Source organism: Eubalaena glacialis, chromosome 6 (assembly GCF_028564815.1).
Source record: "Eubalaena glacialis isolate mEubGla1 chromosome 6, mEubGla1.1.hap2.+ XY, whole genome shotgun sequence".
NCBI lineage: Eukaryota > Metazoa > Chordata > Mammalia > Artiodactyla > Balaenidae > Eubalaena > Eubalaena glacialis.
Window position 1 is genome coordinate 43,400,222 of NC_083721.1, and position 20,360 is coordinate 43,420,581.

General features: G+C 36.9%; 1 protein-coding gene across 1 annotated transcript in view; it reads left to right on the forward strand.

Moving 5' to 3' along the window:
- The first annotated feature begins 212 nt into the window (after window positions 1-212).
- ARL13B (ADP ribosylation factor like GTPase 13B) overlaps window positions 213-20,360 on the forward strand; it is a 72,872-nt gene continuing 52,724 nt past the window's right edge. Inside the window, exons 1-2 of the mRNA XM_061192997.1 lie at window positions 213-578; window positions 15,621-15,691. Of these exons, the coding sequence (XP_061048980.1) occupies window positions 520-578; window positions 15,621-15,691 (130 nt within the window). The 5' untranslated portion in view covers window positions 213-519. The remainder of the gene's footprint in view (window positions 579-15,620; window positions 15,692-20,360) is intronic.

Consider the following 20,360-nt stretch of genomic DNA (forward strand, 5'->3'; position numbering starts at 1 on the left):
CGCTTCCGTTGCCTAGCTACGAGAACCACCTTCAGCTCCCCCTCCCCCTCCCTCTTCAAGACCACTCCCCCTTCTCCCTCCCACCTCCCGGGCGGGGGCGGGGAGCCGGGCCGCTTTAGCCACTCAGAGCCCTCTGCGGCGGGCCGTCGAACGGTGATTGGAGAAGTGCATGGGCGGTGCTTGGGGAGGGCCTTCCGCGCCTGGGAGGAACGTCAGGACGTTGACGCGGGGGTTTTCTCTGGTCGGCCCCGCAAACCCTTCCCGGGTCTGTGAAATTGTGCCTTTGGCCTCGCTGTGCCTGGGCGAGGAGCGCAGTATTCCGCTCGCTGGTCGGCGCGGTTATTGGCCTTGGTTCTCGGACTGACCGCCCTCACCTCCCTCCCGGCCTCTCCTCCGGGCCCATCCTCGTCAGGGGCGCCTCGCGGCGGCGGCGGCGGCCCCCCAGACTCGGCCCAGGACAACCAGCGGCCCACCTCCGCTCCGGGCTCGGATGGGAGGTGGCGGGAGGAGTGGCCTGGGATGTTCAGTCTGATGGCCAACTGCTGCAGCTGGTTCAAGCGGTGGCGGGAGCCCGTCAGGTAGGCTGGAGCCGGTTGGCCGGGTGCCTTCCTAGGGGAGGGGGACAGCTACGCCCCAAGGGTCGGACGGGGCGCCGCTTGTCTTCTCTGCGCCTGGACGAGTCTCCCAGGCCGCAGGGGATGCTTTCCCTCCCAGTTTGATATATCCCCTGAGGGAGCGATAGGAGAACGTAGACTTAATGTTTAGTTGCAGTTAAGTTCTCATTCGTAATGCTTATTATTGTTATAATTTAAATGGGTCCTAATTTCTTAAAAAGTTGTGGATTTTATGTGTGTGTGTGTGTGTGTGTGTGTGGAATTGTGTATTTTTCCTCTGAAACTTTTGTAATGGGAATTTTTTTTTTTAATAGGGAAGAATGGAATATAGTTTTCATAACATCCACAAACCCCTTCCCAACACACACATTTTGTTTGAGAACTTGGGCTTGAAATCTGGCTCCACTACTTAATAATTATATGACTTAACCACTTTCGGCCCCATCCTCCTCATATTGAATGAGAATGATAGTATTTATGCTTTAGGAGTTTTGTATTAAATGAGAATAACTGATGGAAAGTGTTCTTAACTGTAGTGTAGCTTCAATTTTTATATGAGATTAAGCCCTTTAGTTGAAAGAGTCCACTTCTTGATGTTTCATTTTGAATGCTAGATGTATTAATATTTAGAGCCTGCTACTTGGTATTCATTTATTTGCTGAGAAAATACCATGTGCCAGGCACTCTGCTAGGAAGAAGTCAGTGAAAATGATGCTTTTAAAATTGAGCTGCTCAACCAATAAAGAAACCTTAAGTTCGTTGGTCTTTATAAATAATGTTGATTTTTTATAATTCTACTTTAGAATTAGGCCAAGGGTAAATTATAGCAAAAGTTTTGGGTTTCTCAATCATTAGCATTTCAAATAAGTATTTGCCATAAGGATGAACTATCCTTTAAAGAATGGCTCTGAAAAGCTACACTTACAAGGAAAACTATATTCCTATATTTGGAAATTTGCTTTAAATGAAACTTTTGAATTCTTCTCCCATTATTAACTCTTAAATGGATGTGAATCTTTTAAATATAAGTGATGTGATCAACTTTTAAGAGTCAAAGATGTGTTTGGGTGTGTAGACTCTGATTTAATTTGTTTTAATCATGTTCTGGTCTGATTGCCCAGTCTCTACTAAGATGGGAGGGTTATTCATAATAGATGGCCCTTTATGTTTTTCTCTATGTCTGGTTTTTAAAAAATATATTTTATTTTTGTAAGAGAGCACAGTAGTAGCATGTGTCCTTTTAACTAAAAACACTCAAAAACTTTGCACTCCAAAGGGATTTTCAATTTAATTTATCATTCTTTGTGTTTGCTTCTCCCAGTAGCTATAGTATAATAGTCTCTGGGATGATTAAAGAAAAGACAGAGTTCAGAGAACAGAGGATGTATTGATTTCCAAGTAGAACAGATAATTGGATTTGATTAATAAAGCAGAATTGACATTTAACCCTATAACTCAGTTTATTTTCTTCTTTAATAAGTAGTAGCATCAAGATCTGAGCTGTCCAATAGGGTAGTGACTAGTTGCATGTGGCTGTTGAGCATTTGAAATCTGGCTAGTCAGAATTGAGATGCAGTAAGTGTATAATACAAAGTGGATTTTGAAGATTTAATATGCAGAAGGGAAAAAGGTAAATTATCAGTCTTTTTTTCAGTTTGATTACATGTTGAAATGATAACTTTTGCATATACTGGATTAAATAAAATATAATATGTACTTTATTTTCACCTTTTATTTTCATTTTTTAAAAGGCAGTTACTAGAAAATTTAAACTGGAAAATTTAAACTTATATGTGTGGCTTGCAGTGTATTTTTATTGGACCTCACTGATCTAGATCATGGCATAATATGAAGGACATGGGTAAAATCTCTCAATGTTGGATAGAGCTAACTGTTAAAGGACTTAAAAACAAATTGGGTTACACCTATCTTTTAAGTACCTTTGTTCAATGCCTGGTTCATAATAGTGGCTGAATAATATTTGCATAGTATTTTATGTAGTTTGATTACTCCTTAGCAAATCCTTAAGTAAATATTAAGGAAGTAGTCCATTTACTGGAATAAATGAGAGGTGAGCAAGCTGATTTTAAAAATATATCAAATTTTGTGCGCTTAGGTATATTGTTCTGTATTTTTTAAGTTTTAGGCTGTGCTGTTCCTTATTGAGATTCCTCTTCATGTTTTTATACATACATATGTATATATATTTTTTGGCTGTATTGGATCTTTGTTGTGTGCGGGCTTTCTCTAGTTGCGGCGAGCAGGGGCTACTCTTCGTTGCAGTGCGTGGGCTTCTCATTGCTGTGGCTTCTCTTGTGGCGGAGCACACGCTCTAGGCACGTGGGCTGCAGTAGTTGCAGCACGTGGGCCCGGTAGTTGCAGCACGTGGGCCCAGTAGTTGCAGCACGTGGGCCTTAGGGTGCGTGGGCTTCATTAGTTGTGACTCACGGGCTCTAGAGCACAGGCTCAGTAGTTGTGGTTCATGGGCTTAGTTGCTCCGTGACATGTGGAATCTTCCCTGACCAGGGATTGAACCCGTGTCCCCTGCATTGGCAGGTGGATTCTTAACCACTGCGCTACCAGGGAAGTCCCCCACGTTTATATTTTATGAAGATATGTTTGTAAGTGTGAGAAGTGAGTGTGTGTAAGGGAGAAGATGATCATTATTAATACACTATGTTCTGAGATTACTTTGCTGACTTAACTACTGTATACTACACCCTTTGGATTTACCCACCTGTTCTCACTTAGATTCTCTCCCAACGAGCATATTATTCTAGAGACTGGGATCAGGGATTAGATGGCATGTTCAGAACGTGTGATAGGGACAAGGCAGGAGTCAGAGGTCAAGAGTTAAAAGTACCAGTCTAGGTCAGGAGTCAGACCAGGATGCTAGAGAATTCAGGAACACTGTATCTGCTATTGTTAACCATCAGACAGAACCTAACGTAGGCTCCGCAGCTATGTAAAATTAACCTTGAATAGACTAAAAGCTATACTCACAGATAGGTAAGTGGCTTGCTCCTGTAGAAGCAGTGCACTATAGTGGTTTTTTTTTTTTAACTTTTTATTTTGAGATCATAATACAGTGATCAAAGCTAAGGGATTAACTTTGGTACTGTACTATTAACTAAATTATAGATTTTATTCTGAAGTCACTCGTTTTAACATCTAATGCTTTTTTTCCCCTGTCCAGGATCTAATCAAGGATTCCACATTGCTTTGTTGTGTCTCTGTTCTCCCTCAATCTATAATAGTTATGCAGTTTTTCCTTGTCTTTCATAACCTTGAGACTTTGAAGAGTACCTGTCAATTGTTTTGTAGAATACCCCTTACAAAGATGTTGCTTCATAAATGGGTAAAGGAAATACCATGGAGGTGAAATGTCCTTTTCAGTACATCATATCAAGGGGTACATGATTTTGATATGTCTTATTACTGCTGCTGTTAACCTTGGTCACTTGGTTATTGTGGTGTCTGCCAGATTTCTCAATATAGTGTTTTGAGTCAAACAGATTTGCATCTGAATCTTAGGAGTTTTGGCACTTTCCCCCCAGTCAAGTGTGGATAATTTTTGTTTTACAACATTTTGAGAAAGAAAATGTATGCAAGTACTTGATGCTTTGCACATAGTAGTTACTCAGTAAAAAATACCTCTGATCTTAGGAGATAAGTGCTGATTAGTAGGTTACCGTCCTCAATTCATTTTATACTTATCAGTATAGATAAACTTCCTTTCCTCTCTTTCTGTTAGTGGAAGAAGGGTTCCTTTTTCTTTCCAAGTCTAATTCTTACACCTGTGCGCTTAATTCCATTTCTTCCCATTTCCTGGGAACTTTAGGGGTTCAGCATTCAGTCAGAGATCACAGAAAGAACTTCTGGGATACAAGAATAAACCTACACTTCTATCCAAAAATTTATTGTCCAATTTTATCCTCAAAAATACAAAATCTCTTTCTCTTCTGTCTTCAGAGCTTCGCTTCTGTTCTTCCTTTAGTACGTAAACATGCTCAAGCCTCTCTTACCTAAAAAATAAACCAAATGAAATGTTTCTTAATGCTGCTGTAACAAATTGCTATCAACTTAGTGACTTAAACAAGTTTATTATCCTACAGTTCTGAGATCAGAAGTCTAAAATGGGTCAGCAGGATTGCTTGCATACTTTCTGGAGGGTCTAGGGGAGAATCTGTTTTTCTTTGCCTTTTCCAGCAAAGAAAGAGGCTGCCTGCATTCTTCGCTTGTGACCCCCTTCCTCCATCTTCAAAGCCAACATCATAATGTCTTATCATAATGTCTTCTCTCTTCTGTGCTCTCCTGCTTCCTTTTTATAAGGAAGGACTCTTGTAATTACATTGGGCCTACCTGGATATTCCAAGATAAGCTCCCCATCCAAGATCCTTTAGCTTAATCACATCTACAAAGTTCCTTTTGCCAATTAGGGAATTTGGGAATTAGGATGTGGACATCTTTGGGAGGTTGTTATTCTGTGTCTACCATCCTAAACAACCCTGTCCCTGCAGCCACTACCCTTCCTCCTTCCCTTTACTCCACACTTAACAATTGGCAATGTATGAGTGGTACCTTCTCAGCTTCCTCCCCTCTCAAGCATTCCTTAACTTCCTGCAGTAGAAGGCTTTCACCCAGACCCTTCAGTTTTTCTTGCTACACCAGATGCTGCCTGGTTATTAAATCCAATGGATGCTTTTCAATCTTTTGGCATCAGTTGACACTTAAGATCACTCTCTTCTTGGAATTCTCTTATTTCTTTTTCCTGAATTTAAAATTTTTTCACCTTTCTGCCTATTTCCTTTTCTATCTCTTTTTGCCAGTTAGCCTTTCTTCGTCCGACTCCCAAGTTTGCTTCAGGTTCTGTCTTCAACTCTCTTTTCTTCTTCTACATATTCTCCCTTTATGATCAGTCGCACCATATAGAGAGACTTCAGCTGCCACCTCAACATTGACTCTCAAGTCCATATTTCCAGCACAAAGACTCACCCACCACTTAAGACTTACATACCAGTTACCACAGAATCTTCAATCCCAACACATCCAAAACTGAACTTACGTCTTCTCTCATGCCGAATTGCTTCTGCCTTCCTTTTACCCACATCAGAAACCAAGAGTAATCCTGCACACCTCTTTGTGCTTTGTTATCTCAAATCATCAAATCCTTTGGTTTATACCTACTTAATACAATTTGTGTGTCTTGCACTCTTTCAGCCTTTTCATACCCACTGCTCTGTTTTAGATAAGGTTTCCATTATTTCTCTCCCAGATCTCTTTGACAGACTTTCCACTGTTGCCCTCTGATTAATGCTCCATACTGTCAATGATCTTTTTTGTATGCAGCTGATTTTAAACCTTAAGTCTTTCCTAATTGCCTTCAGGATAACATCCAAACTTATTACTTACAGAATATTTGCAATTTGACCTGAGCCTGGCTATATGGACTCATCATAAGCCATTCTTTTTCTTCCTGTCATTCCAGATTTGGGGTATTTAAGTTCTCTAGTCTCTCCATTCCTCCCTGAATGCCCTTCTCTTTTTTGACTGTTCCTAATCATACTTAAATCTCACTTGGGAGATTCTCTCCTTCAGGAAACTCTTTGAAATCCAGCTAGATTCTTTACCTTGCATTGTGTTTGCTTATGAGCCCCTTGTATTGGTCTCTACTTACCATGTATTGTAATGTTTATTCAGTTTGCCTAGTCATACAGGATGTCTTGTGGACAGGAGCTGCTGTTATTTAAAAACATTTAATAAAATAGATAACTAATAAGAGCATGCTGTATAAAAAAAATAAAATTCAAAAAAAATAAAAACATTTAAAAGTAATGTATATTTATTGTTATTTAAAGGTAATGCATGTTTATTGTAGAACATTGAAAGCACAGTTAAGCAGAAAGGGGCAAATTTAAGTTAACTCACAATCTCACCCACCAGAGATTACCATTTTTTGTATTTTGGTGTAGAATCTCATACATACATGTAAATTTTTTTAAACAGTAATGAGATAATAAAGTGATATTTCATAGCTTTTAATTTATTTTTGCCTTAATGTATAATTAACATCATTTTACATCATTACATATTTTTGTTCAACATCTTTTTTTTTTTTACATTTCTTTTTTTTTATAAATTAATTTATTTATTTTTGGCTGTGTTGGGTCTTCGTTTCTGTGTGAGGGCTTTCTCTAGTTGTGGCGAGCGGGGGCCACTCTTCATCGCTGTGCGCGGGCCTCTCACTGTCACGGCCTCTCTTGTTGTGGAGCACAGGCTCCAGACACGCAGGCTCAGTAGTTGTGGTTCACGGGCCTAGTTGCTCCATGGCATGTGGGATCTTCCCGGACCAGGGCTCGAACCCGTGTCCCCTGCATTGGCAGGCAGATTCTCAACCACTGCGCCACCAGGGAAGCCCTCAACATCTTTTTAATAGCAGCAGAGTAATGTGTTGAATAGATTCACCAAAGTGTTTTTAATTATTCCTGTTATTAAATATTTAGAATGTTTAAATTTTTTTTACTGTTATCAACAATGCCTTGGTGAGCATCCTTATATAAATGTCTTTGGAAATGGAATTCTAGATCAAATGATATGAAAAAGTTTAAGGTGTGTGATATATATTGCCAAATTGCTCTTCAGAAAGTCTTCTTGTTTTTTTAAACCAATTTCTACTCCTACCAGCAGGGTAAGAGAGTACTTTTTTCCTCAAAAAATAGGAGCCATCACTTTTTCATTTTTTCCAGGTTATGGGGGAAATGTTATCTGCTTTTAGTTTCTATTTTCTTGATTACTGGTAAGGTTAAAAGTTTCTTCCCTTAGACATTTGTATTTCTTCTTCTGAGAATTTCCCAGTGATTCCCTTTGCTGTTTTTCTATTGGCACAGGTCCATTTTCTTATTGATTTTTCCAAAAGAGTTTTTAAGTGTTTATACTAGTAACCCTTTCACTCTAGTATATGTTGCAGATATTTTTCTTTCTTTTGTTATGTTTTTAATTTTTTTGATGGTTTTTGAAGCATAAACATTATTGTTTTAATTCAAATGTATCATTCTTTCAGTATAATATTTAGGAAGTTCATCACCACTCCAAGATTATATTCACCTATACTTTTTTTTTCTAGTACTTTTATGTTTTAATTTTTAACATTTGAATCTCTGTTGAAATTTATTTTGTGTATAGGGAGCAGCCTTCATCCAGGGCACAGAACACAAGGTCTGTCAAGTCATGGTTCTCAGTAAATATCTGGACCCCGTCAGCAGGTCCTCACCCTTACATATTATCATTTACATACTCAGAACTCCGATTATTTATACCAAGTAGCATCTAGTTGATGAAATGGTAATATAACATATGATAGAATATATGAGTTTAAAGATGCTTTCCAAGATTCTAGCAAGGGTTGGAAGCAGAATTTTGGAAAGGGTGTAATTTTACCTGGGTCTTGAAGAAATTTGTGCTTCCTATGCTTTCCATGAGCATGATTTCAGGAATAGCCCACCTAGAGAGGCAGAAAATTAACATCAAGTTAAAGGAAGTAATTTTGGCAGCAAGAATTATGTAGTATAATTTAAAATAGTAAAAACATATTTTTACCAGTATTTAAAGAACAAGAAAAATATAGTAAGTACTCATGTGCTCACTACCTAGGTTTTACAAATATTAACCTTTGGTCATCACATTTCAGTTTTTTTCTGAAGAAATGGATAAATCCTTGAAGCTCCCTGCACCTTATTTGTCTCATACCATCCCTTCCCTGAGGTAACCACTAGCTAAAACTAGTTTCTTACCCATCTGTGTTTTTCCTTGTCACAATTCAGCCTACTTGAAGCTTTAATTCAAGTTTATTAGTAGATTGTTATTCACTGTGGCCAAGTCTAAAAGAAGAGACTCACATGTCACAGTAAGCAATGTGGATTGGTGCTTTCTGTGTATCAGTATGGTATCTGGTAAAACATGCCATGATGTGGTATGTTATCTCTGCTAGGAATTTTTTCAGTGGGGAAACAGCACCCTATTAGCCATCTTTCTTGGTCTAAGTAAATATAACTGTAAATCCTAGACTATTTATAGAAATTGCTGGTTCTTAATTTCTTAATTAAGCTGTACATACAGATTAACAAGGATTATCTGATGTGCCATGGGCAGAACTGGAATATCTTACACTTCTTTTTATCCCCCTACAGCTTCTTGTTTATTCATAGTAAGAATCTCAGAATTTTAGGGAAGGGATCTAGAGATATTTTGATTCTACCCCTTTATATTTTATTTTATTTTTATTTTTTATTTTTCAATTAAAAAAATAGTCTTTATTTTTAGATCAATTTTAGGTTTACAGAAAAACAGCAGAAAGTACAGAGAGCTCCCATATACCCTCCCTCCTCCTAGTTTCCACTATTATTAACATCTTTCATTAGTGGGGTATATTTGTTACAATTGATGAACATAGTGATATATCATTAGCTAAAGTCCATAGTTTACATTATCCCTTTGTATTTTAGAAATGAACAAACTGATACTAAGAATTTCACTTGATCAGGACTTCAAAGCTAGCATATAACCCCAAGTTTTGCCCTCTTTTTAGTGCTTCATAAATTTAGAGAGTTATTTTGATGCAGTATTATCCTGGACTCTACAATCTGAATTAAAATGTCAGAAAATAGTGCATTTGTATAATAAAATCACAACATAAATGTTTTTGGTAAAATTTTTTCATTGTATTAATTTTTTTTGTGGTAAGTTTTTTGTTTTCTCACACATATATCATAAAACAGTATTCCCAAGTCCCTTTTCATATGTATTTGTTATTTGTTAAATTGCTCCATGTAATCTTAAATATTTTAAGTAATAAATATTAATTTTGATGTGTTAAATTTTGCTTCATAGTGTTTCAGTGAAGTGTTTTAACTTGCATAACATTTTTGAAGTTAGAAATAGCTTTTATGTAATTATGTCATTTGAAGTATTGTCTTCCTTAGTTGACAGATGAGGAAGTTTAGAGTTGTAAATGTTCAAAAGATTGTAATAATGTCTTTCAGAAAAGATTCAGAATTCAAATGTTTTCTGAGTCTAAGTTCAAAACGCTAATATTATGTGGCTTATATTTTAGACATATTAATTTCTATATCTGTTGTATAAAAAGGGACCCTGAGATAAAATATGTAAAACAGTCTTTGGCTCTCTTAATCCCTACTTTTTTTTTTAACTCAGAATTATTTTAGTTTTAAAAATATTTCTCACTGTTAATTATTACCTTGAAACCATAAGCATGTAAATTTATTCAGAAAACTTCAGTCAGTTTGATGTAAAAAAATAGGTAATTTTAATTACATTCTCTAATATTGAACTGTTACTTTGATGTGAAGATTTATATAAATTAAATCCATTATAGTATGTTCTCAACTTAAAGTTATATATTTTAATTTTACTTAGTGTTTACTTAGTAAATGGGGGATCAGAAAGTATGTTTATGTTGTTTCATTCAGTAAAGATGCATGCTGTATGCTCAGCACATTTGATCCTGGGGCTGCAGAGTTAAGACAGGTTCTAGTTGAGAAGACTGTATGAAAAGTTGCATGAAAAAGTTAAGGTTTATTTGCTGTGTTAACATGCATGATCAAGAAGGACTGGGAGAAACCCCAGCCTTAAAGGCTTGCTGGGGAGTGGCAGAAGAAGAGGCTGCAGAGTTTGGATTTGATTCTGTTTAAGGATTTTAAATAGAAAAATGCCATTATTAGATTTTCATTAACATCATGGTTAGGTTTTATTAACAACATGCAATTCATAACCTTAGTAATCTACCTATTACTAGGTAATCTACCTTCTCTTAGCTCTAGGAAGTAGGTTATGATTGTGATAGACTGAAATGTGGGGAAAAAATTCCAAAATATTTTGATGAAAATGAGCCAGACTACCTGGCTGTCTGGTTTGTATCTGTGTGTGTGTGTGTGTGTGTGTAAATGTGAGTAAATTTTAGGATAAACGAGATGGTTCAAGTTGCCCTTTAAAATAATAATAATTATTTTTACAAACCATTGTCTTTAAACTTCCCATGGAAACTGCTGTTAACTAATTTTTATTAGCACTGTAACCTTGGGTAACTTGTATCTGCTCTACTTGCAGGGACAGCATGAAGATAAATGATAGGGTAAAATAGCTTTGAACTATCAAGACACGCCATATAAATTCAAAGCGTTGGTATTGCAGGGTTTGGGAAAAGCTGAGAGCATTTATTTCTGAGGTACTTAATTTGTGGCAATTACCAAAAAGATACTTTTATTTTACAAAACTTTGTAGTATTTGATATTGTTCATCTCTTAACCCTTCTGGAAACTGTTCCCATCGCTGCCATTTCTTCGGTGTCATTTCTTTCTGGCTACAATTTTAAGGGTTTCTTCAAAGGTTCTTGGGGTTCTGTGTCCCCTGTCCCCTGGCTCTTCTTCCTTCTGTGCTCTTTCATCTGTTCTTATGGTTTTAACTACCACGTATATGTCTCATAATCCCAGTCCAGGTCTCTCCTCCAGCGTCAGACTTCAGTGTGAGACAAGCACTACTGTCAACATGTGCAAAACTGAACCCATTAATCCTCCTCTATAATCTGGTCCCTGCCCATCTCGCTGGTCTCATTTGTAGACTCCCTGTCTTGAATTTTATTCTGTAATAAGAACAGCTATAGGTTGAGCACTTACTGTGTGCCACAAGCATTGTGCACCTTACTTGCATGTCTTATGTAATTTCACCGCATCCCTATGGGATGGATATTTTTATTAGCCCATTTTACTGATGAAATTCTGAGAAGTTAAATAATGTGTCCCAGGTCATATAGCTTGGAAATGGCAGTTTTGGGATTTGAACACAGGCTGCTCTAACACCAAGTTTGTGGCTATGTATCAGAGTACCAACAATCCCTATATGTTACTTGTTACTAGTAGAAACATACTGTACATCTTACAACAGAGTCTTTTCCATGTCAGCCTTTCTAGTTTGGTATATAATTCAAGACTCAGGGATAACTGTAATAAGAGCTAAGTGATCACTTTCAACTTCTGGGAAGGCCACATTATTACCTATATTATGATACTGGTTCCTTAAGTAGAGGTATGTCAGGTTCCTTTTAGACTCAATACACAGTTGTATTGAGTTGTGATTGTGTATGAATGTAACAAGCATGTTCTCCTTTTGCTTAAGGCTGCTTTCCTGAGATGTGCTCTTAATGCCTGGGTTTAGCAACTCAGCACCCTGCCAGTTCTTACCTCCTTGGTGTGGTGTCTTCTCAGGCAGTGTTCTTAGTCTGGAACCTCTTCATCCTTCCTCCTATTTTCACCTTCCCCTTGCTCGGCAAACTTCTACATTTTAAGAACTTAGCTGAGGCATCATCACCTTGTGTAAGAAGCTTCCCAGACCTTCTCCTGTATCTCTAGGCTGAATAAAGTCTTCTTGCTCTGTATTCCTTTAGCATCTTGTATATATCAATAAGCATTTTAAACTGTCATAGTGTCATAATGTACAAATATTTGTTTACATTTTAGTCATTCTCATTAGATGATGAGCACTCTGGGATAGAAATCATGTCTCAGGCATTTTTGTGTCCATAGTACTCAAATGCCTTATGTACTTGTATTGAATTACTGCCTGACCAAATGACTAAATGATTGCTTTTATTGCTAGTGTCAACTTTCTAGACACTATAAACCTAAGAACACTGTTTATTATTTTTTCAATTGAAGGACTAGTGTATTTGATCAATAATCATAAGACTAAAAAACATAGTTTTTTATTTCTCTGTTGTTACATAGCATCACAGCCAAACTGTTCCCAATCAGTGATAATCTATCTTATTTTAAAAAGCTATAATGACATGTACATTTTAAAATGTGTTAGATTGAATATATTCAGTGTTTAAAGAGTTCCATAGAATTTTCAGTGTTAGGTGATTTTTAGCCTTTTAAACCCATTCTATTCTGAAAGTATAAATTTAATGCTTTGTTATCAGGCATTGCAGTAATTCATGCTGTGATTTTCATTTGTACTCCTAATGTTATGTTTTTTCATTAAGGCTTTAATTACCTCAAATATTTAATTAAAGCTGTGTTTTCAAGTATATGGCATAATGATCTTAAAGATTAACTGTGTACTTGCAAGTGTAGTCAAAATAAAAATAGAAATCCAGAGAGACTTATTTTGTGCCAGTCTCAGCATGATTATAATTTTCCAAAGTGATTTTCATGTTTGAAGAACGTTTTTTTGTTTGAACCTAATATTCTGTTTAAAAAAGGAAAGCTTTTAAGGTAAAATCTAACATTTTTCCTTGATAGCTGCTTTAAGAGTAGTGTTTCAAAATGTGTAAAAGTAATTATTTGGACAGTGATTTTTTTTTTTAAACTGAAATCTTGACAAGAATGGAGGGGGGGAAACATAAAATGCTACCTTTGTAGTAGAGAATGAAGGGCCATTTTCCTTAAAAAGGTATATTTGAGATTTTTTACTCTGGCTCATAAGGGATGGGAAAAGGATCCATGATGTTCCTAGGAACTGCTGACCCAGTCGATATATGTTTGCAGTATGGTCTTCTGTGACTTCTAGAATAGGCATGGTCAGCTGCTCTCTCTTCCTGTGCCTGCCTGTGCTTCCCTTTACAACAGTCATCACACATAAATCTCTAATGCCTCTTTTCTTGCTAGGCTCTAAGGTTTATGATGGCTAGGGATTGTGGATGTTTGTTTGCTACTGTGTGATCGGTGCCTAATCAATAGTTACAGAATAAATGATGCAAACAAGCAGAAAATGGGGATTTGTTCCCCAAAAGTAATTGTTTTGGTCATGGTGACATTTGAAGCACTGTAGATCTTGAAATAAATTATTAAAGAGCAATTGAATTAGCTTTACTATTATAGTCTAATTCATTATATATCTAGTAACTTCAGTTATCCAAAATATTGTTTAAATGCTATACAATCCATCTTTTTTGGATAGTCATTTATTATATTTTATTTAATAACTTATTTTGTACTTAAATTTTGTTCTTTGATATTTGGAAGTTATGAATTCTTCAAACAAAATAGTAGAGTTATACTCTACATATCTCAAAGCTTCCTTAAGAAGTAAACATATTTTTCAAAGTTGATAATACAGGTAAAACTTGCCCGTGGATAGAAGTACCCAGACCTCACATACTACCTCAGATCCGTAAATTCATAATCTGCTGTGTGCCTCTTTGGCATTTCCACTGACCCCACCACTGACTGACTGGGAATGGGGTGTGGGGATGCTGCTAATTGTGACTTACCACTGACTCAAGCATAGACGTACTTTCGTTTATTCTTCATGGTGTATACAGGGATGGTTGAAGCATTTACAAAAGACTAAGGCTCCTGGATAACAAAGGAAATTAACATGAAGAGTAAATTAATTTCACTTACAAAAACCAAAGTCCTCACCATGGCCTACAAGGCCCTACTTTATCTGGCCTCTGATGCGTTTCTGACTTCCTGTCCTTCTTCCCTGCTCCTATCTCACTGGGTTTTACCACACTGGCTTCCTGGCCTTTGCCCCAGCTGTACTCTCTTGCCCCAGATATTTGCATAAGTAACTCCCTATTTCAAGGCCTTGCTCAGACTTTACCTTCTTTCTCAGTGAGGCCTGCCCTGATCACCTTATGTAAAACTACAATCCATATCCTGCTCTACTTTATTCTTTTTTCTGTAGTACCTGATCACCTCTAACGTATGACATAACCTATAATTTACTTATTTCCTATATTTATTATATTGTTTGTCTCCTGTAACTAAAATGTAAGTTTAATAAGGGAAGGGTTTCTCTATCAGTTTTTGTTTTTCATTGTTGTTGTGGTTATTTAAATAAACAGGTGTATCTCAGGTACCTACAACACTGGTGTATGGTATACAGAAGGTGGTCAGTAACTATTTGTTTAATAAAGAAGTCCAGATCCAAGAGAGCCAGGCCTAGACAGATGAAAAAACAGCCTTTCTTGCCATCTAAGTTCTGTTTTTTAACCCTTTTTGGAATGATTGCCAGTGAAGAATGAATGTACTTGGCAGAAACCCTGACTCTACCCCATAGGAATGTGGCCCAGTTATGCTGTGGCTTTCTCTCTATATTCCCAAAATGGTGTTAATAGATGGTCTCACCATTTATACTAAGCAGTAGTTAAGCCTGGAACAGAAATGAGCTTTAGTGGTGGAGTGAATCGCTGAGATAATAGGACCAGTATAGTAGGTTTGTTCCTTTATAACCTGCCCCAGGTTTGAGAAGTCCCTTGGAATTAGGTGAATTAGGTTCTGGTTCTGACTGTAGCCAATTCATTGTCTTATCTTATGACTCTGGACTTATGTTTCTTCAATTGTAAAATTGAACTGGATTGTATTTTTTTTCTAACTCTGTGAAGTTTAGCTATATCATCAGAAACATTTTAAGCTTTATAATTTAGGAACCCTCTTTCAAAATATGTTAGCGCTTAGGTTAATAATCATGTTACTATACTATGTTTAAGACTTATACTTGGTAAGGTGCTGCATATATAAAAACAGTTGAGCATACTAGTAGTGTCAAAAACCTAACAATCATTCTTTTCTTATGTAATTTCACAAGAAAAAACAAATTTGTGCTAATCCTTAGACTTCAGTTAACTAGAAAATTGAGTCTTTAGACATGATAAATAACTCGTGCTAGGATCCATCTCCCTGCCTTGCTTTCTCTCTTCTTTCCCTTATTTCGTCTCTATCCTTCAAGTTATCTACTGTACAGTTTCCCCCCTTTTTTTTTTTTTTTTTTGCTTAGAGAACAAAAGGATGACACTTTACAGGTATTTTTCAATAATTTTGCTTTTTGAATATATATTTTATTTATCATTGTACCCCTTAGCATCCAGCAGATTGTCTTGTACATATAGATGCTCCTTAAGTGTTGCTTGGATGAATGAATTTGCTTTTATTTTTACCCCAATACTTAATTGACTCAAAGTGATTTTTAAATTTTTATTGTTTTAAGAAAAGTGACTCTTGTGATGGTGGGACTTGATAATGCTGGTAAAACGGCAACAGCAAAGGGAATCCAAGGAGGTAAGCTGGAAAAATTTATTATTAAATTACTCTGATTTATTTATTTAAATTGCTTTATTACATATTCATTGGGTACATATACTGTGCACTCTATTACTTTATATTCTTAGTATACTTGAGGCTAATGTGGTGAATAGACTCTGGCTTAATAGTACCAGCCTGTTATGTTTCAGATTTGAATGAATGCAGAGGCTCCTCGAGGTTTTTGATCAGCTAAGAGGGATCGCAGCTGTCTTCTAGCCAGTAGGAAGGAAAAAGTAAAAAAAGGACATGCCCCTGCTTTTAAGGATCCCTATCTTCTACTTACATTTTCTTGGCCAGAATTTAGTCACAGGGCTACAGCTAAATGAAAGGGAGGTAGAAATACAGTTAGCCAGCACAGTTCTCTTTGCATCTCTTGATTTTTTTTTCAACATGATGTGTAATTTTTACAGTTACATTAAAGATACATTAAAGGGTTTTATGTCATTTATATTACATCTCATTGGGTGTATTTATTTAGTCTTAATTTAATGCTTTGTAACTACAATATAGAGGTACTATACTAGTGAGTTTGTTGTGTACCCAGAAGATGTAGCACGAGCCAGACATCTTGAGGGTATGAATTGGGAGAAAACCTAACATGTATTTGTTCCTGAAAATGGATTTTGCAACTAGATATCATGCGTGACAGATAGGGAGCTTTTATTTATGGAAATTCATGAAAGAAAATTGGCACCTTGCAAAACTTGCTGTTGGAGAAAAACATTTTGTCACCCCCCAATTAGATGCAAACTATATATTATTGTCTGAGGAGTCTTCTAAAGCCTTTTTGTAGCCCTCATGCTGTCACCTAGGTTATATCCTTGCAGAACACTCACTGTAACCATCTAAACCAAGGGTTTGCAAACTTCTGTAAAGATCCATGTAGTAAATATTTTAGACTTTGAGAGTCATATGGTCCCTTTCCCAGCTACACAGCTCTGACATAGTAGTGCAGAAGTAGCCATAGAAAATATGTAAACAAATGAGCGTGGCCATGTTCCAATGAAACTTTATTTATAGACCCTAAAATTTGATGTGTTATGAAACATTATCCTTGGGTTTTTTTTGGAAATTATTTTAAAATGTAAAACACATTCTTAGCTTGAGGGCCATGTAAAAACAGGTGGCTAGCCAGATTTGGCCTGCAGGCCATGAAACCTTATCTAAACGTTTTCTCTTTCATTCCTTCAAAGCCTTATGTTCAAGGGAGCAGGATCCAGGAATGTGCTAATCAGACCGTCTAATTATTTGCGTGTACTTAGAACATCCTCTTTCCATCAGGCCTTTTCCTTCTGAATCCCACCTCCTTTAGTTTCTTTTTCTGAGTTTAGAAAATGTTCAAGGTGTCACATCATGAACAAAAAGTCAAAGCTGCCTTCAACTTTGAGCTCCCCTCTGGCTCTGTTTTTGTTTTTCATTTCGTATTTACTCTTCAGCCTACTCCAGTGACTGATTTCTTACCATTTTTCTTTTTTAAAGATTCCAGTTATACAGAACGACTTGAAGTTTTTCAAATTGAGCCTTTTGATACCTTTGTGATTTTGTTTATGCTGTTCCCACTTGCCTTATTAAAGAGAATATCAACTTATCCTTAAAGACAGATTATCTACTTATCTCTAAAGATGCTTGTTTGTCCTATAGTCTCCTCCTTCATGAAGTCTCTTCTGATCTCCTGCTGCCCTCACCCCTTACCACCACCATCAGTACAATTGACTACATCCTCTGTTTTTGTCTACTCTTATCTGTATCTACTTCTATAGCTACTTAATTGCCCCTCTTTTTATGTATTACTCTACCTCTCCAGACTATAAATTCCCCAAGGGCAGTTTTACTTATTTTGGTGTCCCAGTTCAAGCCATGTCTTAGTAGGCAGTCTTCCTAAAACATTTCTCCCATGGCTTCTCTTAGCTTATTTCTGGCTCTTTTCTGCTTTGTTTTGTTTTTTATTAAAATTTTTTTTAAAATTTTTTATTGTATATTTCTTCCTTTCTTTTGAGATAATCTTCCTCTCCTACTGTATTGCCGTTGTCAGCGTCCAAACCCTGGGTTTAGTGTTTCATCTATAATTTTATTATAGCTTCCTAATCTAAGAGTACTTTCCCTATCTTGAGGTTCACTTCCTTCAATCAGCTTCTCTTCTTCATGGCTGTCGAAGTGATTGCATTAATAGGATATAGGTTCAATTGTGCTAACAAATAAGCCTAAAATAACAGTGGTTTAATAAAATAGAAGTTTATTTCTCTCTCATATTACAGCACAGGGAAAAGTAGTCTAGGGCTGGCATAGCAGCTCTATGGTATTAGAGACTCAAGTTCCTTTTCCTACTTGCTTTGCCATTCCTAGTGTTCTCCCTTGCCTACCTGGTCCAAGGTGTCTCACTACTACATGTGCATTTCAGCTGGAAGGAAGAAGTAAAGGACAAAGGGAGGCTGTCCTTCTCCTTTTTTAAAGTATGTGAACCAGAAGCCACCACATCACTGCTGTTCACAGGCCATTAGCTAGAACCCATGGTGTTCCAGAGCTGGTTGCTACTTGCTCTTATTGGCTCATATTAGTCAACGAGAGCCAGTTAGGCACCTCTCCTCCAAACTCTATGTTCAGGTGCCTCATATTGGTAGTTTGAAATAGTCCATAGCGGGAGTATTTACACCATGACAATTGGCAAACACTACCTATCAGAGTTCCACAGCCTCCAAAGCCAGGTAAACATTTAACAGTATACCACAAGCACATTATCTAGAACCTGTTCTCAGGGCCACCCCTAGCTGCCATAGAGACTGGGGATTTCATTCTTTATCCTGAACAGCCATGTGCTCAGCTAAAAAATCCAGGATTCTCTGACTTTCCAGTATTATTTCCTAATAGTTCTAAGGAACTGTTGTTATTTCGGGTGGGAAAATTCTTTGTGTAAAATTGGTCCCTAGCATTGTTGACATTAACACATCTTATTATACTGTAGTTATTTGTTTATGTATATATTTTCTCTTTTTCCCTCTATATAAGTGCTCTATAAGATCAGAAAATATTAATAAATTTTATTAATCTTTGTATATCTAGGACCTTGCATAGTACTTAGCATATAACATAAGCTCAATAAATAGTTATTGATTATATATTTTCATTTTATCTTGAACTTTCTAGGCATTGTCTTAACACATATGGTTTACTGAAATCCTCAGGATTAGGGACCATATGTCTTTGTACCCCTGGTTCTTGTATGATGCCTGATTTATAACAGGCCCTCAATAAATGATTACAAGCATGGATGGATGGATAAATATATGGAAGAATGGACATAACGACAGCAGCTTCAGCTGTCCTAGCAGTCTGGTGTTGTAGTATTGAGCAATTATATGCTTTGTACTGAGTGCTAAGGATACAAAGATAGTTCCCAGCTATTGGGAAGGTATAGGCTATTGTGGAGACCAGTAAGAACACAGAATATTACAATAGATGGTGTAGGTGATACTGAAAGTAGGAAGGAATCATCAGAGAAGGATTTACAGAAAAGGTTGTAACCTGAACACTTAGTCTTGAGTCTTGAAACACAGAATCATGAGTAGGAACCAGAGGAAAGAATAGAGAAATTGGGGAGGGTGTTCCATGTATCAAAAGAAACAGGCTTTTAAAGTCCTGAATACCTGAATTTGAGTCCTGGCTCTGTCTACCATGTAACCTTGAAAAAATTACTTAATATGAATTGGTTTCCTGGGAATAGTGCCATCATTTTATCTGTGCTTACATTGTTCCCCTGCTTGGAATTTTATTCTCCCTTCTTTGTTATAATTTTTTTGTCTTTTAAGACTTTACTCCTATTTCATTTCCTCTCTGAAGCCTTTCTAGGCCATGACTCACCTCTAGCTCCTCTTTACCCTTTTTCTCTTGAATGCCCTCCATCTTAGTTTGGGCTGCTATAGCAGAATACCATAGACTTAGTGGCTTAAACAACAGGTATTTCTCACAGTTCTGGAGGCTAGAAGACTGCAGTCAGGGTGCCAGTATGGTCGGGTACTTAGTGAGGGCCCTCTTCTTGGTTTACAGACAGCCATCTTCTCACTTGTATCCTCATGTGGTGGAAAGAGAGAGAGGAAAGAAGCTCTCTTATGTCTCTTCTTATAAGGGCACTAATTCCATCATGGGGGCTCCATCCTTGTGACCTCACCTAAACCTAATTACCTCCCAAAGGCCCTACCTTCAAATACCATCACTTTGGGGATTAGGATTTCAACAGATGAGTTTTGGCAGGGACATAAAAGTGCAGTTCATAATACCTTCACACTGTGCTCTCCAGACTTGTTTGTAGAATATATAGGTTCTTGTGTTATTCCCATTAATGGGAATAACACAGTTCTCTCTGAATTGTACTGGATATTCTTTGAGGACAGCAACCCTTTTTTATTCATCTTTGCATTCTAATGCCTAACAAAGTCCTGGTACTGAGTAGGTATTCTGTATGTGTTATTTCCCTTATCCCTTCCTCAGGATAGTTGATTTATTTTCACTGATAATTTCCTGGGGGTACCTTTCAAATCATACTCAAAGACAGCTGCCTATTTTAACTGTGAAGCCAGTTCTGGCCTGGACTAGATCCACATTTTTAAATGTCTAGTTTAATTCTGTTTTTGGAATACATAGCTGCTTATAT